The following is a 21,072-nucleotide window of genomic DNA, read 5'->3' on the forward strand; positions in this document are numbered from 1 at the left end:
ACTGGGTTTTCTTTGTCCGACGCATGGTTTTCGATCAAAAAATTAAAAATCGCTATACTTAAGGATAAATTCCTTAAAAATCTGATGCGATATCGTGCATCGACTGAAAGCAAACTAAGAGATCAGATTTGTTGCAAAATAATTGAGGATCTAAAAGGTATTTGTTTGTTGTCAGATGCACTGTTCTCAATTAAAATTACGTCATAACGCAGCACCGTTTAATAATTTTTGAAAACATAAATTTAGTTATCCTGGAATAAATGACGTGTAGCAGAATTTATTTACTGCACCTCTTGGAAATATGGAGTTTGTCGATATGTGATTTCTCTTAAAGATTAAAAGCAGAAAAAACAGCGTACCCACCATAGCAATAAAAAACGAATTCTCTATATGTACAAACGTCAGTAGCTAATATTGATGTTGGTTTAAAGTAAGGTGTTGGTGTTAAAAACTGTCACAGCGCGTTTCGATTGATTTTGAAGTTATTTTGGTAGTCCGCTGTTTTTCTGAATATCAGTAAATATGGTAAATTACACGAATGCGGAAATGGCGCAAATGCATTACGTACATGGCCTTGCCGATGGTAATGCAACAGAAGCCAGGCGCATTTATCAGGAAAGATATCCTAATCGTGCCTTACCAGATAGCCGAACCTTTTCAAATATTCATCGTCGACTTGGGGAAACTGGTAGTTTCAAGAAAGGGACTCCGGAAGGTAGACCTCGTGTAGTAAGAACTCCTGAAATTGAGGAAGCGGTGCTGCAAGAAATTGAGGAACATCCTGAGACGAGTACGAGGAAGATCGCTAGAACTCTGGATATTTGTCATCAAATTGTTTGGCGTATTTTGGTTGATTTTTTGTTATACCCATACCATATTTCTGGAAAATCTCCTCAGAGATTTTCCACAGCGTGTGAAGTTCAGTCAGTGGTATCTACAAAGTATTGCACTAAATCCGCAGTTTGAGACACAAATTTTGTTCACAGACGAAGCAAATTTTTCTCAGAATGCCATTCAAAATTTCCATAACAATCATGTGTGGGCTGAAGAAAATCCCAATGCAATAACCGAAACCCATTTCCAACACCCATTTTCGGTTAATGTATGGGCAGGAATTATAGGTGATCATCTAATAGGCCCATTTTTTCTACCAGGACGCCTTGATGACCGAAAAAGACTTACCTGGGTTATTGGAAGATGTGCCACTTGCGTTAAGGAATCGTATATGGTACATGCACGATGGCACCCCTGCTCATTTCAGTGTAATTGTCCGAAACCATTTGAATACATTTTATCCTAATCGTTGGATAGGTCGCGGAGGACCTCAGCAATGGCCAGCAAGATCCCCCGATCTCAACAGTTTAGATTTTTTTGTATGGGGTCACCTTAAAACTCTTGTGTATAAAACTCCCGTTAATACTTCAGAAGATTTAAAAGAGCGAATTGTTGCCTCGTGTGAAACTATACGAAATACGCCGGGAATATTTGAACGGGTGCGTAATTCCATGCGTAGAAGGGCGGAAGCATGCATACTAAGTGCAGGTGGCCACTTCCAACAATTTTTATAATCAGTTTTGGTATTATTACTAACTAACAAATTTGTGCTATTCGTTTAGACTTACTGTCACAAAATAAAATAAAACTCGTTTTTGTGAAAAATTAATTTTTTTGCAGATTATGTTTTCAAATATTATTAGGGAATTGGTAATGCGTTATGAAGCAATTTTCAGATTCTCATTCATTTTAGAATTGATCTAATTTCTTAATTTGCTTTCTGTCGATTTTCATTTTTTTGAGTGAAAATCATGCGTCGGACAAAGAAATACCAGGAGATCAAATTTTCTCAAAAATAAATGAGAATTTTAAAAATGATTTCATTTTGAAAAGAAAGCATTGGCGTAGTACTTTTTCCCCAAAAATATTCAATGCGAAACCCGTAGGGATGCCACTGTTTGAAAAAATACAAATTTGTGTACATCAGAAAATGCGCCTTGAGGCATGGAACATATGTACCAAATATGCCAAAGATGTCTACAAAATTATCTCAGTTATTATCAAAAAACTGATTATTTTTGAAAATTTTGCCACCCTGTATCTCAAAAGTTAAGGCGTTTAGGACATACGTCCATAGGAAGTTTTTTTCTTAAAATGGGTCTAAGAATTACCTCCTTGAATATTAGCATGTGTTTAAGGAACACCCTGTATAATGTCTGACGTAGGGAAGGACAAGCACTGGTTGTGACGGCTTCTTTTCCTTGCAAGGCTCTTGCTGTATTTTAGCCAAAGTCTGTACCACCACCGCCTTGGAGTAGCCATTCAGTTGAAGATCATTTTTTCGATTCTCTAGACTTTCTTTCGTATTACAAAGTCCGAAAGCACGGTCTAATAGTGTTTTGATGAATCTACTTTTAGTCGATTGATGGTGGTTGGATTCGTGGTTTGGATACCGTCCTGTGTTAGTGGGTTTTTGGAATATAGATGTTTCTCACTTAGTGTCGGTCCTCTTCACCAATACATCTAAGAACGGCAATTTGTTGTGGACATCCTTCTCCGTTGTGAAAGTAATGGAAGGTCTCACGCTGTTGATGTGTCTCAGGAAGGCGCCTAGTTCAGTGTTCTATGGTTTCATATTATATTAGTAAAAAAATATTCCACGTGGGAATCAGGAGAACAGTTTTAGAATGGTTTGAAAGGATAGTAAAAGCTTTACACAATGTATTACAAGTGGTGTTCCCCAGGGTTCCATATTGAGTTCAACACTTTCCTAGTTTATTTAAAGCCAGCGTCAAATTCAAAACTGAAGGGACAGGTGAAATTTTTTGCTGATACAAGCTCATTTAATTAATTGTAGTTTTCAAGTGACTTTACAAAAATGTGACGGACTTGTGTCGGGCGACCTTATAGGCTACTTCTCCAACCATAGAAAGCGGATGAAATGACAACTGATTCTCATTGAAACGGTCACTATGTTCGATGTTTTTCAGTGTTATTCTAAATGTAAATAATGTCAATAAATTCGATGTTTTGATTAGGAATCATTTTGTTTTGCCTAATAAGGCGAATTCAATATTGTCATTTCCTGATTTCGTTATGAAATGATTCGAAATTATATGATACTGTTTATTAGATGAATCGTCTACATTAAGGAATGGGTTGGAAGATTTCAATCTATATATGACTACGTAAATATTGTTCGCATGATAAAAAAATGCTGCTATCAAGTAATACATTAAGTCAAATATCTTCATGAAATCCATTTTCAGTGGGTGGGATAACAAAACCATATGCCAAAGAAGTTTTCTGACTCATACTCCTCGATTTTCGCCTCTCTCCAGACTTGGATTTGGAAATAAACGGTGACCTTGCCTTTGAAATTCGGATGGAAGGAGATTTTGACTTTGATTTGGACTTTGTTTTTTTCTTTTCGCTTTGCGTGTCCTCTAGGTCCTGTGATTGTGATTTAGAATTTTCGGTTATGCTTCTAGCTACATTGGGTTTTTCATTGCTATTGAAGTCCAAGTAAGACTTCAGTTCCATCATTAAAACTGTCTTGAAGGGGATTCTTGATTTTCTACTAGCTTTGATGATATAGCATATTTGTTCGAATATGACCAGACCAAAAGCAAAAATTGTTCCATAAATGGTGACGAAAAAACATCCTTCGACGTTTCGTAGTCCAAGAGGATCAGCATCGGAAGATTCAACCACTCCCTTTAAGAAATAAATGCAGTTATTTATATATTTCACAGAAAGAAAAAGATGAGTGGAAAAACAGTTATAATTCATGGCTTCAATTGAGAAGGCAATATTTTTTTTAAAGAGATTAGTTTTTGTGAAAAATGGGTTCTCTACTTCTTCATCGTTAAAGAGTTCCACCCGTTTGAAATGGGCGCACCATTATACTGAACTTCGATCATTTCTCAATGTTGAGCCTAACCTAACCTGAGAAAATATTATCAAATCAAATCAAATCAAAATATACTTTATTGTCTGAAGATTTGCATCTTATTGACGAAGTCCAAGAAATACAATGTTAATATAAAAAAAGTACTAAAAAACTATAAATGTAAATATAAAAAAGTTCTAAAAATGAATAAATGTAAATATAAAAAAAAGTTCTAAAAATGTTTAGATAAAATACCACCATGTATAAAGTGATGGTACAATAGTAGTAAAAATATTAGTAATATATTATTAAAAGGATTCGCTAGAATACTCTTCCAAACTATAATAGGGTCTATCCACAAGGAGGTTCTTCACCGCCTTTTTGAAATGAACGTTGCTTAAATTTGCAGATCTCATTTCTAATGGTAAATGATTGAACAATTTACCACCATTGTAGTTTATGGAATCCTTGATTAAATTCGAAGTTGTGATGGGAAGTCTAAAGGTATAATTGCTATTGCGAGTAGCATAAGGAGTAGAAGCAAAGTTGAACTTCGATTTATGTTTATAAATAAGGCAAACTGTCTCTAAGATAGAAAGTGCGATGACTGTTAACATTTTATTGGCAGTGAACAAATTCCTGCACGATTCTCTGGGTTTAACTTTACAGAGACATCTTAGTGCCCTCTTCTGTAATATCAATACAGAAGAGAGGAGAGATGAGTTGCATGCTTCCCAAAAAGGTATTCCATAACGTAGTCTAGATTCAACAAGTGAATGATAAACGGTCTTTGCGACATGGAAACCCAACTCATTTGAAACTACTCTAACTGCATAACATCCCGAGGAGATCTTACTCTTCAGTTGTTTAAGGTGCTCATCAAATTTCAGCCTATTTTTAATGAATACACCGAGAAACTTTGTGTTTAATTTATTTTGTAATACGTCAGCGTCTATTGAAATGTCATCAAGCGAACATTTGAATGATATTATATTCGTTTTGGATGCATTTAGAGAGAGTAAATTTGCATCGCACCAGCTCTTCACCTTCTTCAAGTCGGATGATATTATTTTAATTAGCTCCATTGAGTTTTTTTCTTTCCACAATATTGTAGTATCATCCGCGAATAGAGTGAAACTACCAGATATGTTAATCATAGATATGTCATTCATATATAACAGAAACAGAATAGGGCCTAACACAGAACCCTGTGGTACACCAGATTCAATGGCCCTGTTCTCCGAGAGTTCCGTTGTCCTCACCATTTGACTCCGACCTGAGAGGTACGATTCGAACCAAGTGTTCGTTACACCTCTACATCCATATTTATGAAGTTTTTATTATAAAATTTTATGATTAACGCAGTCAAACGCCTTTGAAATATTGCCAAAAATTGCGGCGGTTACTTCACCAGCATTCAATTCAGAGTAAATTTCATATAAAAAAGAGAAGGTAGCATCATTTGTATCTTTTTTCTTCTGAAACCCAAACTGGTTTTTGCTTATAATACAGTGCAGTTTTGAGAATTCATCTAAACGTACTTTGACTAATTTCTCAATAATTTTTGCTAAAGTCGGTATTAAGGAAATAGGACGCAGATTGGAGGGATTATCTAAATCACCACCTTTATGTAGTGGAATGACAACGGAAGTCTTCAGGGAAGAAGGAAATGAGCCAGTTCTGAATGAGGTATTAATAAGGGCGACCAAAGTTTCTAGAGCATTGAATGGTAAATTCAAGAGAATCTTAATGGAAATATCATCATATCCGGCCGTGTTTTTATTTTTAATGTCATGAAGTGTTTTGAACAATTCATTAAGGTCAGTGTCATATAAAATAAGACTATCATGAATTTTTATATTTTCTAAGTTGATCAATGGATCATATGGAGCATAAATATGCAACTGTTCAGCAATAGAACAGTAGAACTCATTTATTATATTAGGATTAAGTGAGAGTTCAGAGTTTTTTTTTGTTTTACCTTTTATATCACTTATAATTGACCAAGTTTCTTTAATTTTATTCGATTTCGATTCGATTTATTCGGATTCGATTCGATTCCCTCATTATGTTGCCGTAATATATTCTCTTAGCTAGACTGATAGTGGATCGATATACTTTTTTGTAATTATTGAAATAGTTCCAGAAAAATGTTTCATTCGTGAACTTTCTGATATAATGCAGTGAGCGCAGGTTTCTAGAGGATGTTTTCAGTCCTTTTGTCACCCATGGTTTTTTACATTTATTTTTAATTATTTGTTCTGGAAACGACTTATTGAACAAATCAGACAATGCACTGTGGAATGATAAAAAGGGGTCACATTCAGAGAGTATGCCCACCCAGTCTATTTCAAGGCAGTTTTGATAGAACCTATCATAGTTTGAACGACTGAACAAACTACCATACTTATGTATGGTTTGTTTTTTTGTTGATTTTAACAGAATATAACATATCACTGCTTCATGATCAGATAATCCGTATGGAATAACTGTTCATGAAACATTTTGCTTGTCAATATTGCTACAGACATAGTCGATGCAGAAAATCGAGAGATGCGAGTATCCGTATCAACGTGCATACTCAAGTCAAATGATAAAAGTAAGTTCTTCAGTGACTCATGAACCAGAGAATCACAGTCATTGTAATTGATATTGAAATCACCTGTTACGATTCTAGAACTATTTATCGGCAGGTCAGACAAGAGTAGCTCTAGTTTTCTCAAAAATATATTAACATCCGTAGAGGGAGATCGGTAAAGACAAACAACATATAAATTATATTTTTTGCTAAAGCAGATTGTGAATTCAAATGTTTTATCATCTAAGAGATCATTGAACTTTTCGATTTGAGAGAAAGATCAATCGGTAATTACAGTGTCAGCCACCAGAATAACTGTTCACCCGTGGTTTGAATCTGCTCTTGAGTTTCTGCATACCACAGAGTAGCAAGGTATGTATATAGGCTCATTACTATTACACCAATGTTCTGTTAACAATACTATACTGGGAAAATTCAGAGTATTCAGAAGTACATAAAGTTCGTCACACTTACGTCTGAGGGACTGAATATTCAGTAAAAATAATGTGCATGTTTTTGTATTAGATTTGAAATTGTAACATTGTTCACTTTTGGAGTCAATTTCTTGGGATATCACAGGTCTATAGAAAGGATGTTCTGAGCTTGATCTAAAATATCGTCGCATATAGAGACATATTTCAAATTATTCCCTTGTTTTTTCGTTAGAATGTTATAGTTCAATACATTTTTCGCTATGGTATGAATTTTGAGCTTTTTACCACCGCGGCTGTTAATCTCCAAGAAAGAAATATCTCTTTCAGCATAATAATTTAGCTTTTTTGTGTATTCGTATAATTTGATATTGAATTTATAGATAAGTTGATTAACACTATACACCTTTCCATAGGGTATAGTAATCATTTTGAGTATGTGTGGCAAAATTGAACTGAAAATCAACAAAAGGATGGTATTAATACAACTGGGATTAGCGATTAGTTCGAAAATGTTGATATTGAAAACTATGAAACCTTTTCGGATGAAATGCTGTTTAAAAATTGACATAACTTAAGAAAACCTCATTTTCATATTCACTGAAACGGGTGAAATGATTATCAAGGTTTGAGATTTGGAAGTAGAGGCTGGATTAGAATCGACTTGGATGATTGAAGATATCTTCAGGTTTATATTTTTAGAACTTTATAACTCACTCCACAAGCACCCCCTCCCCTCCTTTCTTCCCACCACTTCGTCTTCAATTCATCCAAAAAGTGTGACATCTGTAGTTCCAATATTGCCAAACTCAGCCTTTTTCTATAAGGAGAATCTGAAATTCATAGAAAAAAATTCTAATACAACTGGAGAAGCTAAACATTCTGTAATTTTGAACACTCATAGAAAAACATACTTTTTCTCATTGCTATGCCATATCCTTTCTCGTCTAACAATCCTCCATATTGCTTCAGTGAACAATGTCTCTGAGTGGCATATTCAATAGAAGTTGATTCCATAAAAAATGCATAATGCTCGTCTTCTCTTTCTGCTCTTAGCACACCTTCATCATTTTCTTTGACATTTTCTGGATGTTCGACCATGTGTTGACCAATTTTGTGAAGCGTTGTTCCTTCTTCGGCATCCTATGAATATACAAGAAATTTTGTTCCATCAGTTGAATAATACCTTAGAAGGGAAAATACCTTATCAACTGGAAATTATTTTGATATAAAATTGAGTTTTAAGTTGATTTGTCATTTTTCATTATCAAATGTTACAAAAAATGATGTCCCACTACCACTGGATGCTGGTAGGTTGGCTGCCAGCATCCAGTGATGTGGGGGTTGAGCAAACCGGCCATCGGATGCCTGCTTCCACGTAGCCCCGCTGGATACGGGAAGGAAAGAATCACTTGTGGTTCTGTTATGCCCTAATTGAATGGCATCCAAACGATGGCCTAATCCTAAGGTGTGTGTATATATGCCGAGAGGATAAACGACACTGAGCCTATCAGCTGTCACTAGGGAACCTTCGAGATACCGGGCGCCCTCTCGTCGTAGCATCGCCTTGTCCCGGTAATGCGGGGCTCTGCCGTGATTGACCTTCTTTCCCTAGCTACTCGTGGGACTTTTATGGACAGAGTAAACGTAAACATTCTTTCTGACGCTGAGTCTACAGAGAAGATGGATGTTTAGCTTACGACTCCAACTGACCTTCCTGTAAATTTAGATCGGGAGCGAGAGCTTCTCAACTCTCCAACTCCTGATCCAATAATTAAACCTAAAACAAAAGGTTTGGTGGTGCAGCCAGGAAACGACTGAGTCGTCTCCTCATGAAGGTGGTACCTTATGAAACCGCCTTGCGCCAAATTCTTGAGCGGCGTACGCCGAATCTGTCTCAGGTGGAGGAACAAACCCCCCATGAGCAGGTTAGCAAACGTTTGCGCTTAAGTGATGATTCACCAAAACCAGAGGCGAAAAAGCCCTGCACGGTTGAATCTAAAGCATCGTCAGGTGTAGCTGACGTGCAAAAACCCTCATATGGGAAGATTGTTGCGGGTATCAAGGTGGGAAGTTTGCACCTTGACTATTTGACTATCACCTGTCTCTACGGAACCTTCGAGATATCGGGGGCCCTCTCGTCGTAGCATCGCCTTGTCACGGTAATGCGGGGCTCTGCCGTGATTGACCTTCTTTCCCTAGCTATTCGTGCGACTTTTATGGCGCTGAGTCTACAGAAGAGATGGATTTCGAGCATACGACTCCAACTGACCTCCCTGTAAACCTAAACAAAAGGTTTGGTGTTGAAGCCAGGAAACGACTGAGTCGTCTCCTCAAGAGCGGGGTACCTTATGGAATCGCCATGCACCAAATTCTTGAGCGGCGTACGCAGAATCTGTCTCAGGTGGGGGAACAAACCCCCCGGGTTTGTTCCCCCGCGGGTATCAAGGTGGGAATCTTGCACCTAGAGTATCCGACTACCTCAATAACAATGAAACAGCAGAGCATATCCTTTGTGCCTGCCCCGCTGGGGGCCGAATCAGGTTTTTAGAGTTCGGCAGAGCCGTACTACTACCATCTGACGTGAAAGAGCACTCAGCCTACAAACTAATCGGCTTCGTTAAGAAGCTGGGTTCATTTGGTCGAGTGTGAATAGGTGTGAGCCACAATAAACCCTTGCGAGTTGCGGTGGACCAACTCACTTTAGACCTAACCTAACCTAATCTAACCTAAAGAAGCAAAAAAACAATTTTTTTGCTTCTTTTAGAGGTTTATCGGAGAAAGGATAATAAAAAAGGTGTAAAAAATCGAAAAAACAACTAAATACAAGAAAGGTTCCTTGGATTTGACATTTACATCCAGGAGGAACCGTTCTTTGCGGAGTTCCACAAGGAACAGTTCTAGGGTCAATCCTCTTCTCGTGATTTATATGAACAGCTTACTCACCTTGCAAACATGTGAAAATATCATCAGCTATGCTGACGATACGGCTAATTTTTATTGCGCAGATTCTTGGGACAACTTGAAATATATCGCTGAAGAAGATTTCAGCCACCTGATAGATTGGTTCAATCACAAACTACTCACCATCAATTTAAAAAAATCTATGTTCCTACCGCTGAGTTCTTATGCTTCCAACTTGCCCAATTATGAAAAGTTATCTTTCAACAATCACGGAACTACTTTTGAAATTAGCGCAACCTAACAAATCAAATACCTTGGTGTTACTGTTGACAGACACTTAAGATGGAATATACATGTCGACAACGTAATAGCAGGGTAGCCCACGATGCAAAATGGGGATTTACTCGAGCGTCATTGAGACATATTAGGTTGCAAAGCTTAGATGATAAGAAGAAAAAATGTTATATAATATACACCTTTTCATCGGTGGGGGAAGCGGCTATAGATTTTTAGATATGTAAAAAAATACTGTTGCTTGGACATACTCGAGCGCGTCAGATATTGATAGCATCAATGTCCTACGTAATTTTAATAATGTTCGTATGTTAATCTGATCGTTTGCATGATGTGAGTGGTTGTACGTACGTAAGGGTTAAAAGTGAAAAGAAAACAAAATTAATCGAGCGCGTCAGATTTCCTAAGGGGGTGTTAAGTGCGATAAAAAAAAGCTGTCATTCATTAATCTGACGAATTTAATCTGACGCAAACTCGCGGCCATTATTATAATGTGCAAAAAAAAATTCGCCATTTTGAAATACTCAAGCGCGTCAGATTAAGATATATATGTTTCATCTTTATGTTTTAGACATGCTGTCTCATAATCTGACGATTATCTAGAGGGATTCGCTTAATCTGACAAAAACAATTTTTTTTAATTATTAAAATAATAAAAAAAAAGCTCAAAAAATTATATTTTTTATCAATTGATTAATGAATGAAGAAAAGAGAAATGAAACTTTCTATATTCTTTACCACTTTTATTTGTAACTAACGTTACTGCAGTTTCGTCCTATAAGGACATTTTCTAACTTATATATTGTATAAGTTTGAAAATGTCCTTATATATTGTATAAGTTCGAAAATGTCCTTATAGGATGGAACTGCAGTAACGTTAGTTACAAATAAAAGTGGTAAAAAACATAGAAAGTTTCATTTCTCTTTTCTTCATTATGATTTTCTACCACATAGTAACGGCTACATCCATCAATTAATTGATTAATTTATCATCATCTTCATCTTTATTACGAAAAACAGAATTCAGAGTGGAGACGGAGTGAGAGAGTAATAGATAGAGCAAAAGTGAGTAGAGAATAGAGGAATAGAAACTCGGGGAGAGAAATATAGGTATCACACAGCTGCACGCGTTAATCTTTATCGACGAATTTTAGTAGTTATTTATTCTTGCGGAAATCGTCAGATTATATATTTTTCGATATCCTTGAATTATTTCCTTCAATATAAAAAAATAGCTACGCTCGAGAATGTCGAAATTACCTTATTTTTTTACAACTTTGCTGCCATCCCCTTTCTTTACGTCAGATTACTGGAATATACACTTTTTAGCAGGTAATTAACTCATCCTACCTTAATCTGACGCGCTCGAGAATTTTTGATGATCAATTTTTTTTTCTAATCTGATCCTTTATCCCTCACAGGCGGCCTTATATATGGGGTTCATATTTGGTGGAGGTACTTAACCGGGTAAAAGGTATCCCTCTGTATATCAATCCGCCGCGCTTTAGTAAATCCCGAAATCCCCGCTTGGGCTCCCTCATCATAACAAATTCCCTCAGAAAATTATGGGGATATACATTCAGAGTATTAACAAAGGTGTTTGATATTCCTGAATTGATCACAACTTATTATGCGATCGTTGAATCTAGGCTCTCGTATGGCATAATAGGCTGGGGAGGTGTAGCTAGCACACATTTAAATAAATTACAAACTTTACAAAATATGTTGATCAAAATAATATTCAAAAAAGATCGATATTACTCCACAAATCTCCTATATGATGAAACAAAATTTTTTGATATCAGATAGCTAATCTTTCATAAAATTTTGATGCATCAATACAAAAATAAAGATAGTCTAATTTTAGGATCGCATTCCTATCATACAAGAGCAAACGTAAAAAAATTATTGCTAATATTCATTATACTTTTATATACATTATATACTAACCACACTTTGAACATTGTAGACTTTTCCACTAATAGTTATCAGGTTAATCTCACTTAGTCGAGAAACCGCACTTAATAACTTTAGGATGAGTGAATAAAATCAACAATAATCCCTACGGGCAAGATTACCTTTTGTAGGGTTCTTGTTTATTTCTTTATTCTTCGTAAATTTCCAATGTAACCATTGCTTTTCATGAAATAATCTGATTGATTGATTGATTATGTCTATATTTACTCTTTTGAAATATATTATGTATTATTATCATTATGAAACACCAACAGGAGACTTCCACTATGGAGGATTGATGAATTTGCGAAAACACAAGACATCAATATTTTGCAGTAATATTTTTTGAACTAATCTTAAGGACCAATGCTTTGCTGACTATACTCAGTCGTGACCGTTGCAGTACTTACTATGAAAAATCGTAACGTAGCACCATTTTCCTTGGCTCCATATTTGATTTTATGCTGGTTTTCATAAAGACTTTGCAGGTCTTTGAATAATTCAACAGGGTTCTCAGTGGCTAGAAAAGCAGCTAAGTTGGCTGTATAGGATGCAGTTATGATGAGGCAAAAGTACCACCACATGCCGGCGGCCATTCTCGTTGATATTGCTCTTGGGAGAAAAAAGTAATGGATAATGCATGGCAATGAACCTTGTGTTAAACATTGAAATAATATATCTTTTTTCTGGCATCTCAATCAAATAATTCAAAATGAAATGAACAAGTCAGTTGCAGTAATTCTGTAGATTTGCTTTAATGATAATGAATTGTCTTTCCCTACCGCAAATTAAGCTGAGAAAAAAAGTTTGAAAACAATTGGAAACTCATACGTTTGGCGGTTGTATGGCGGTGAATATTGCAAAATCTCTTCTACTGACTGTTGATGAGTGCCTTCAAAAATGAGTAATGTTACTACTATTCTTCAGTTATTGATATAGCCGAATATCATATATACTTTTGAATTGAAAAGGGTTTATTTTCAGGACAGAATGATTTTTTTGGGAAAGAAATGTTTTGGCTTTCTACTTCTTCATCTTGATAAAAAAAATGCAAATCCTACACATAAAGGAAAGAAGCAATCGATTTTAAAGAATTATGTCTATATGGAGATGTGTGGATCATGCAAAGAAGTAACTTTCAGACACAAACTGAAAGAAAAAGCCCTATACAAAAACTACTTCTTTCTATTCAGTTTGTATTCCAAACATTCGTTATGGAATTGAATCGGATATTATCCACAGGATTCCTGCATGATATAGTAATTGAAAGAGGAGGTGAAATTTCATTTACATGGAACACTGTCATCTCCACTGGTAAATATCCGATGTTTCGCTGTAAGACACTTGCCATATCAACTCTTCATTACCAAATCCGAATAACGTTATAAAAAAACACATAATTGATGTACTAACTTCGCTATTAAATAAAATTGAATAGTTAATTGATGAATTGGACAGATTATTGGTGATTTTTCATTACGATGAAAAGGTCATCAATGATACGGTGACAGTGTTCTATGTAAATGCAATTTATTACCATTCATTCAAAGTAGAACTCATGTGAATGATATCTGATTCTTATTCCACAACGAATGTTTGAAATACAAACTGAGTAGAGAAAAGTATCTTCTGTATAATTCAGTGTTCATATAGAAGTATTTGTTTCGAAAGATTTTTTTTCTTTCGTGTAATTCAATGTTTATATGAAAGTAGCTGTTTCAGGAGGACTTTCTCTCAGTTTGTGTCTGAAAGTTACTTTTTTGCATGATCTACACATCCGTGTATAGAGTTACTTATTTTCAAATTGATTACTTCCTTCCTTTCTTCCTTTCAACCCTTTTTTTCTATCAAGATGGAGTAGTAGAAAGCCAAAAACTTTCTTTCCCAAAAATTAATCACTCCTAAAAATATAACCCCTTCAATGAAGACTTTCTGGTTAGTTTGAATAAAATTCCATTGAGAAGAATGTATGATCATGATGAACCTGTACAAATCAATGAAATCGGTCACATATCATAAAATCTAAAGAAATAGTATTCAATTACTTTTTGCCTTAATCACTGTCGATTGATTATTATTTGTTTTTCTTATCTGAATCGAAATGTTCAAGATTTTTCATGGTACTTGAGACAACCTGAATCGGAAATCTCCTGGAAACTCATACGCTGATTTCTTCATATTAATATTTAACATTTTTTTGAATATGGTTGACAATGTTTCTTGAAGAATGTCAAAGAATCCATCTTTCATTGTCTGGAAACATGTTGACAGATTTGAAAACTATCGAAATTGTACCCTGGTAAATATCAGGAAGCGGGAAGGTTTCCAAAGTGAGAAATTCTCGAGGTGACCATCTTACTCTAATCCTCCATTGTATGCGATTATTGCCCACTCACGGGGTGACTTTTCCCGCTTTCAGCTGTCACACTATCTTGGTCTGGACTATGATGCTGCAAAGATTCATTTTTTTATTCCATTTCAAAATGAGTGGTTCAAGTCACGAGGAAGATATTATTATGATTTCTTAATATATGGGTATGAATGTTTGTACAGCCAGACTCAGAACGAAACTTTCCTTGAAAGCTTTTGCTGCTGCCAAAGGATTATAAAAGAAGGATACTGAGGTTTTGGTATCTAGTTGTGAAACCAACTTGATAGAAGTCAAGAGATACGAATGAAAACAAGCCTACTGCTAGAAGGCAACCCAATCGTTGCAAGCTACATCTCAATTTTTCTCTTTCTCAACAGATCACACGACTTGAATCTCTCTCTCTCTCACCTAGCGAGTGGAGGACCTCAGTGGTTGCAAGCAAGACGCTTGTTTCTTATCATTCTCAAGGGATCATATGGTTTGAATCTCTCTGGCTTCGAGTTCAGATCCCTCTCACTGGAACAGAAGCCAAAACGTTTCGATTTCGAATCTCTCCCACTTATCTACCTTCTCGCTTCATGAGTGAAACCCAATTCATTCGTAAAGAAAGAGGAACAGAGGTGAGAACGTTGTCATCTTGAATCCCCCTTGTTTCGAAACCCGCTCAGTTGTTGCAAGCAACACGCTTGATTTTCATTATTCTCAAGAGATCACATGGTTCGAATCCCTTTCATTGGAACAGAAGCCAAAACGTTTCGATTTAGAATCTCTCTCATTTCAAAACCTTCTCGCCCCATAAGTGAGACCCAATTCATTTGTATAGGAAAAAACTCGTTTCGAAACCTTCTCGCCTTGTGAGTGGCAGGTCTCAGTTGTTGCAAGCATCGCTTCTCGATTTTTCTCTTTTTCAACAGATCACATGGTTGGAATATCTCTCGTTTCGATACCTACTCGCTCCAAGAGTGAAACTCAATTCATTTATATCAGAAGAGGAACAGAGGCAAGAACGTTACGATTTTGAATCTATGTCGTTTCGAAACCTTCACGCCTCATTTTCATCTTACTCAATAGATCACAGGCGGGTTGGTTGTCCTTGTTCATCTTCCACTGCCTGAACCACTGTGCATGCTGTTTTTGGCGAGTGCATTGGCTTGGGATGTGGGGGTTGAGCCAACCGGCCATCGGATGCCTGCTTCCACTTAGCTCCGCTGGATACGGGAATGACAGAATCACTAGTGGTTCTTGATCCAAAGGTGTGTATCTGTGCCGAGAAGATGTATGACACTGAGCCTATCAGCTGTCTCTACGGGACCTTCGAGGTAACGGGCGCCCTCTCGTTGCAGTAACGCCTTGTCACGGTAATGCAGGGCTCTGCCGTGATTGATCTTCTTTCCCTAGCTACTCGTGAGACTTTCATGGACAGAGTAAACTCAAAAATTCTTTCTGACGCTGAGTCTATAGAGGAGGTGGATGTCGAGTTTACGACTCCAACTGACCTCCCTGTAAATTTAGTTCAGGAGCGAGAGCTTCTCAACTCCCTTCTTCTCCCATGCTTCTGATCCAATAACTGAACCTAAGAAAAAGGTTTGGTGGTGCTGCCAGGAAACGACTGAGTTAGCTCCTCAAGAGCGGGGTACCTTATAAAACCGCATTGCACCAAATTCTTGAGCGGCGTGAGGAACAAACCCCCCATGAGCCAGGTTAGCTAACGTTTGCGCTCAAGTGATGAATCACCAAAACCAGAGGCGAAAAAGCCCCGCACGGTTGAATCTAAGGCATCGTCAGGTGTAGCTGACGTGCAAAATCCCTCACATGGGAAAGTTATCGCGGGTATCAAGTTGGAATCTTGCACCTATCCGACTACCTCATTAACGATGAAACAGCAGATCATATACTTTGTGCCGGCCCCGCTGGGGACTGAATCAGGTTTTGAGAGTTCGGCAGAGCCGTACTCTCACCATCTGACCTGAAAGACCACTCACCATACAAACTAATCGGCTTCGTTAAGGAGCTGGGTTCATTTGGTCGAGTGTGAATAGGTGTGAGCCAAAATAAACCCTTGCGGGTTGCGGTGAAGGGTCGAATAGATCCACTCACTCTGGACCTAATCTGACCTAACCAACAGAAATCATATTTTCACCTGAAATGGAAAGTCGCGAGAGATTAGTGCGTCAATTTGACAAATGATATTGTGGTATTCAGGACAGTTCTATGTGTGTTAATGAAAATGACCAGTATTATCAAACGTAAATTAATTCTGAAAATAACTCACATAGGCGCAATTTCAGATCCTTGTGCCAGTAAACTACCAGTCGCAAACCAGACCGCATTGTTGAAGCTGAACTGATTGATTAAGTGTTCCGGTTCTTCGATACATGGGTAAGGATTTGTCCATTCATCAGCACACAACCTACCCATTAAATATAACAGAAGGGATGTTACAAAAAACGATACTGCTAAAGCGATCCATGTATCGATTCCAAAAGGATCGGCAAATGAAAAAAAACTTGGAGGAGCATTCTTAGGTTTTTTGAAAAGAATACTCACACCTAGAAGGAGAAATCTCAAAAGTGTTTTCGAGGACTCAATTAACGCTTCACATACCTAGATTCATGAATGGCACAGTGAAATCTACAGCCGCTACTCTGTCGGAAGTTATGGTGAAGTCACATATTGCCAGGTCAGCTTTCTGGAACCACCGTTAGGAACATTCAGTAACAATAATTCCTGTATACTTACGTGTTCTAAAAGATCACCTATCATCCCGGTCCATTTTTTGGTGGTTTTATTAAAAGCCCCATTCATCTTGTCTTCTCTGACAACAAAGGTATAATTGAAACCTTCCAGCTCTGATAGTTTATCGATCAAATCTATTGTATAACCTTCAAATCTGTCGTTTCCAGTTTTAGGTTCAGTCGTTTGTTTCAGCATTCCATATGGTTCGGTCTATGAAGAGAAAAAGTTGAGGGAATAACGTTATTACCCAAAAGTGATCACTATAAATATTTTGTACGTGACACTGTTTAGAATCAGATAACCTGAATCAAAACCAAACAAATAAACAGTATTTTTGAGCGTTTATATACCAAAAAGTGGTCTATAAACCTTCACCAAAACCCTCTCTTGTATTTTTATATCACTTTGATATAAAATTAAACCTACAAAACTTACTGATGAGCTGATATGGTATGAACTGTGATCAAGATAAAAGTCTAGAGCTTTTCTTTGACCTGACAACAAAGCGTTTCTCTTGAACAAATGATATCAACTCGTTATCAATGTCGATAGGCAGAGATTCTTTCATCCCAGATCTTCCATTTCTGGGTCCAAAAACTATAGTCTGCTATTTTTTGTAATTGGTTTTCATCAACAACTGTTCATGTGGTTGATACAGTCTTCAGCTGCCTTTAATTCCTCGAGCCTAAACGTTTTGTGAAGGTGTGTATTATCAGCATAATAATGGAAAATTCATGGGATGCATTTCACACCTCCAATGAACTCTGGATCCAATTTAGAAAGTATATGCAGCGGTCCATTGTTTTTGTGGCAAATTCCTGAATTTGGCAATGGCAATCTCAATCCCAAATGTGTCAAATAGTTGTCCGATTCTTCCAGGCTTGTTAGTTGTTGTCTCCAGGTTTTTATGTAACGTTTTTGTTTCATCAGGAAGTGAAAACATTATTTGTTGCGTCTTAAATAAAATTCATTGTGAAATTGCCATATAATGAGACAGTGAATTTATGGATAGCTATTGAAATAAACTGTTGAAATAGAGTTTTTCGCAACCCTAAAGAATCTTCACGAGGCCTAAAGAAGTAAATGATTGACAAGGCTTCAACTTTGAACGTGTAACACCTAGCATGTTTTCTCTCAAGTCTGATAAATCAATTGTAATATTGACAATAACGAAAGATACTATCACATCTAGTTCAACCCCCCAGAAGGTTTTGTTTATACTTACCAAAGTGATGAGAACAATAAAAGTCTTGTTTCTCAAACTCTCCATATCAGAAATTTCCTGTGATTCAATGAACCTCGTGAGATTTAGCCCACTAGTTGAATTCCAATTGCCAATATCGGTAATTCCGCCTTCTCTCAGTTCATAAATGTCTATTAAAAATTCGCTTCGGAAACCTTCGTTATTGAATCTGACCAGACCAGTGAGACCTTCGTAGGAACTCTCGAAGAAAAAAATTAGAGTAATAAGAAATGAAATTCCAGATACTCGGCACCCACTGATTTTGAAAACAAAAAAATGTGTTCTCACATATTTTGACGTCTAGATTACGAATCCGAAAATAAAAATTTGTGCTTTCCCTCATTTCCAGAGTAACACCCCTCTGAAGTTGCAAAATTTCAAGTTCCTCTTTGCATAATACAAACCAGAGAAAGACGCAATTAGTTAGTTAATGTATCAGATCCACATTTTATTTTATTAACTTTAATATGTTGGTCGGTCGGTAGCCAAGCGGTTCGGCGTGGGTGCTTTGTTCACTCACTCGAATTGACTGCCGTATTGGTCGGTGGTTCAAGCCCTAGTCTCAACTATCGTCCAACCCGTGTTAGGAAGAGGAGAAAGGTAAGGAAGAAAAGTAAGACCTCGTGAATCCTTAGCTCGCACAAGTTTCGACTTCTGAGTGTTGTCGTTCGTAGGGGTGCGACAGCTGGTTAACGGAAAAACAGATTTTTTTCAAACAGATTTAATATTTTTCAGTTCAATAATCAACATGGAGCTAGAAAAAATCCTGAAGAGGGGAAAGTTCAATTAAGAAAGGAGGGAGCAGGAAAATGGGCAAAATATATAAAGTAGCGAGAGTCGAAAGTCAGAAATATTTACTACCTATACTCCATGGAAATTGAGTAAATGAAGAGGAGATCAGTCGAAGAAAAAAGAAAACGTTTGCAAGGAAGATGATGAGGCTGTTAAAATCAAAAATTCTTTTAAGAATAGCTCAAATAAGAATTTATCAAACGGTTATCAGATGTCAACCTGCGAAACTTGAACGTTGAAAAAAAAAAAAGAAAATCAATTAGAAGTACGGCGGGTTGGCTGTTTTTGTTCATCTTTCACTTCCTGAACCACTGTGTATGATGTTTTCAGTGAGTGCATTGGCTTGGGATGTGGGGGTTGAGCAAACCGGCCATCGGATGCCTGCTTCCACTTAGCTCCGCTGAATACGGGAATGACAGAATCACTTGTGGTTTTGTCTTAATGGCTCAATCCTAAGGTATGAGTATCCGTACCGAGAGGATGACTGACACCGAGCCTATCAGCTGTCTCTACGGAACATTCGAGATATCGGGGGCCCTCTTGTCGTAGCATCGCCTTGTCACGGTAATTCGGGGCTCTGCCATGATTGACCTTCTTTCCCTAGCTACTCGTGGGACTTTTATGGACAGAGTAAACGGGAACATTTTTCCTGATAGTCTACAGAGGAGATGGATGTCGAGCTTACGACTCCAACTGACCTTCCTGTAAATTTAAATCAGGAGTGAGAGCTTCTCAACTCCCCAACTCGTGATCCAATAACTGGACTTAAAACAAAAGATTTGGTTGTGCAGCCAGGAAACGACTGAGTCGTTTCCTCAAGAACGGGGTACCTTATGAAACCGCCTTGCACCAAATTCTTGAGCGGCGTACGCAGAATCTGTCTCAGGTGGAGGAACAAACCCCCCATGAGCAGGTTAGCAAACATTTGCGCTCAAGTGATGATTCACCAAAACCAGAGGCGAAAAATCCCTGCACGGTTGAATCTAAAGCATCGTCAGGTGTAGCTGACGTCCAAAAACCCTCATATGGAAGATTGTTGCGGGTATCAAGGTGGGAAGTTTTCAACTTGACTATCCGACTACCTCATTAACGATAAAACAGCCTGCCTGTCCCGCTGGGGACCAAATCAGGTTTTTAGAGTTCGGTAGAGCTGTACTCTTACCATCTGACCTAAAAGACCACTCACCATACAAACTAATCGGCTTCGTTAAGAAGCTAGGTTTATTTGGTCGAGTGTGAATAGGTGTGAGCCACAATAAACCCTTGCGGGTTGCGGTGGAGGGTCTACTCACTGTAGACCTAACTTTACCTAACATGAGAAAGAAAGATGCTGAGGAGAATACTCGAAGGAAGAAGAAAAGACGAAATTAGGGAAAAAAGAAATAACAAAGACCCGTAAGAAATCGATGGAAAACTAGATATTATAAATATCATCAAGGCTCAAATTCGATGGTGAGGGCATATTTCAAGAATGAAATATGCAAGTATGGTCAGGAAAGTTATGAACAAGAAGTCACCTGACAACAGAGAAAGGGAAAGGCCACGAGTTACGTGGAAGGTTGAAAGGGATCTGATACAAATGCGGAGAAGAACATAGGTATCACAAAACAGGAAGACATGGAAAAATAGTAGATGAAGCTGTAAGCCAAGAAAAGGTCAAACCAAATATAAGTTTTTTGAGCTTTTGACCCATCATCAGAGTGTGGTGTAACCAAGTGCAAGGATGGGCAACACTTGGGTGCCAAAAGAAATACAAATGCACGGAGACATCAGCAGAAGCCAGCCGCACATATGTGGTTCCAGATGATAGATCTTGTGTATGCAAAAAACGATCAAAATTTCCATGGAGGTAGATATAGCTTCTTGTTCATGCTTTTCATG

The 21,072-nt window shown here is 37.4% G+C and overlaps 1 protein-coding gene across 3 annotated transcripts in view; it reads right to left on the reverse strand.

Annotated features, from left to right (window-relative positions):
• Positions 1 to 2,154: 2,154 nt before the first annotated feature.
• LOC111512862 (glutamate receptor ionotropic, kainate 2) overlaps positions 2,155 to 21,072 on the reverse strand; it is a 31,489-nt gene continuing 12,571 nt past the window's right edge. The window contains exons 6-13 of one of the 3 annotated variants that reach the window (XM_074169480.1): positions 18,382 to 18,600; positions 17,160 to 17,366; positions 17,025 to 17,109; positions 16,693 to 16,969; positions 12,460 to 12,661; positions 7,810 to 8,038; positions 7,613 to 7,728; positions 2,155 to 3,711 (exon numbers count right to left, since the gene is read on the reverse strand). In XM_074169480.1, coding sequence (XP_074025581.1) covers positions 3,235 to 3,711; positions 7,613 to 7,728; positions 7,810 to 8,038; positions 12,460 to 12,661; positions 16,693 to 16,969; positions 17,025 to 17,109; positions 17,160 to 17,366; positions 18,382 to 18,600 — 1,812 coding nt within the window. In that variant the 3' untranslated portion in view covers positions 2,155 to 3,234. Of the gene's footprint in view, positions 3,712 to 7,612; positions 7,751 to 7,809; positions 8,039 to 12,459; positions 12,662 to 16,692; positions 16,970 to 17,024; positions 17,110 to 17,159; positions 17,367 to 18,381; positions 18,601 to 21,072 lie in introns of all 3 variants that reach the window. The other 2 variants (XM_074169479.1, XR_012464078.1) reach the window with 2 other exon arrangements.

Source organism: Leptinotarsa decemlineata, unplaced genomic scaffold (assembly GCF_025532065.1).
Source record: "Leptinotarsa decemlineata unplaced genomic scaffold, Ldec_3_MD MMD2_P_RNA_scaffold_5, whole genome shotgun sequence".
NCBI classification, from domain to species: Eukaryota; Metazoa; Arthropoda; class Insecta; order Coleoptera; family Chrysomelidae; genus Leptinotarsa; species Leptinotarsa decemlineata.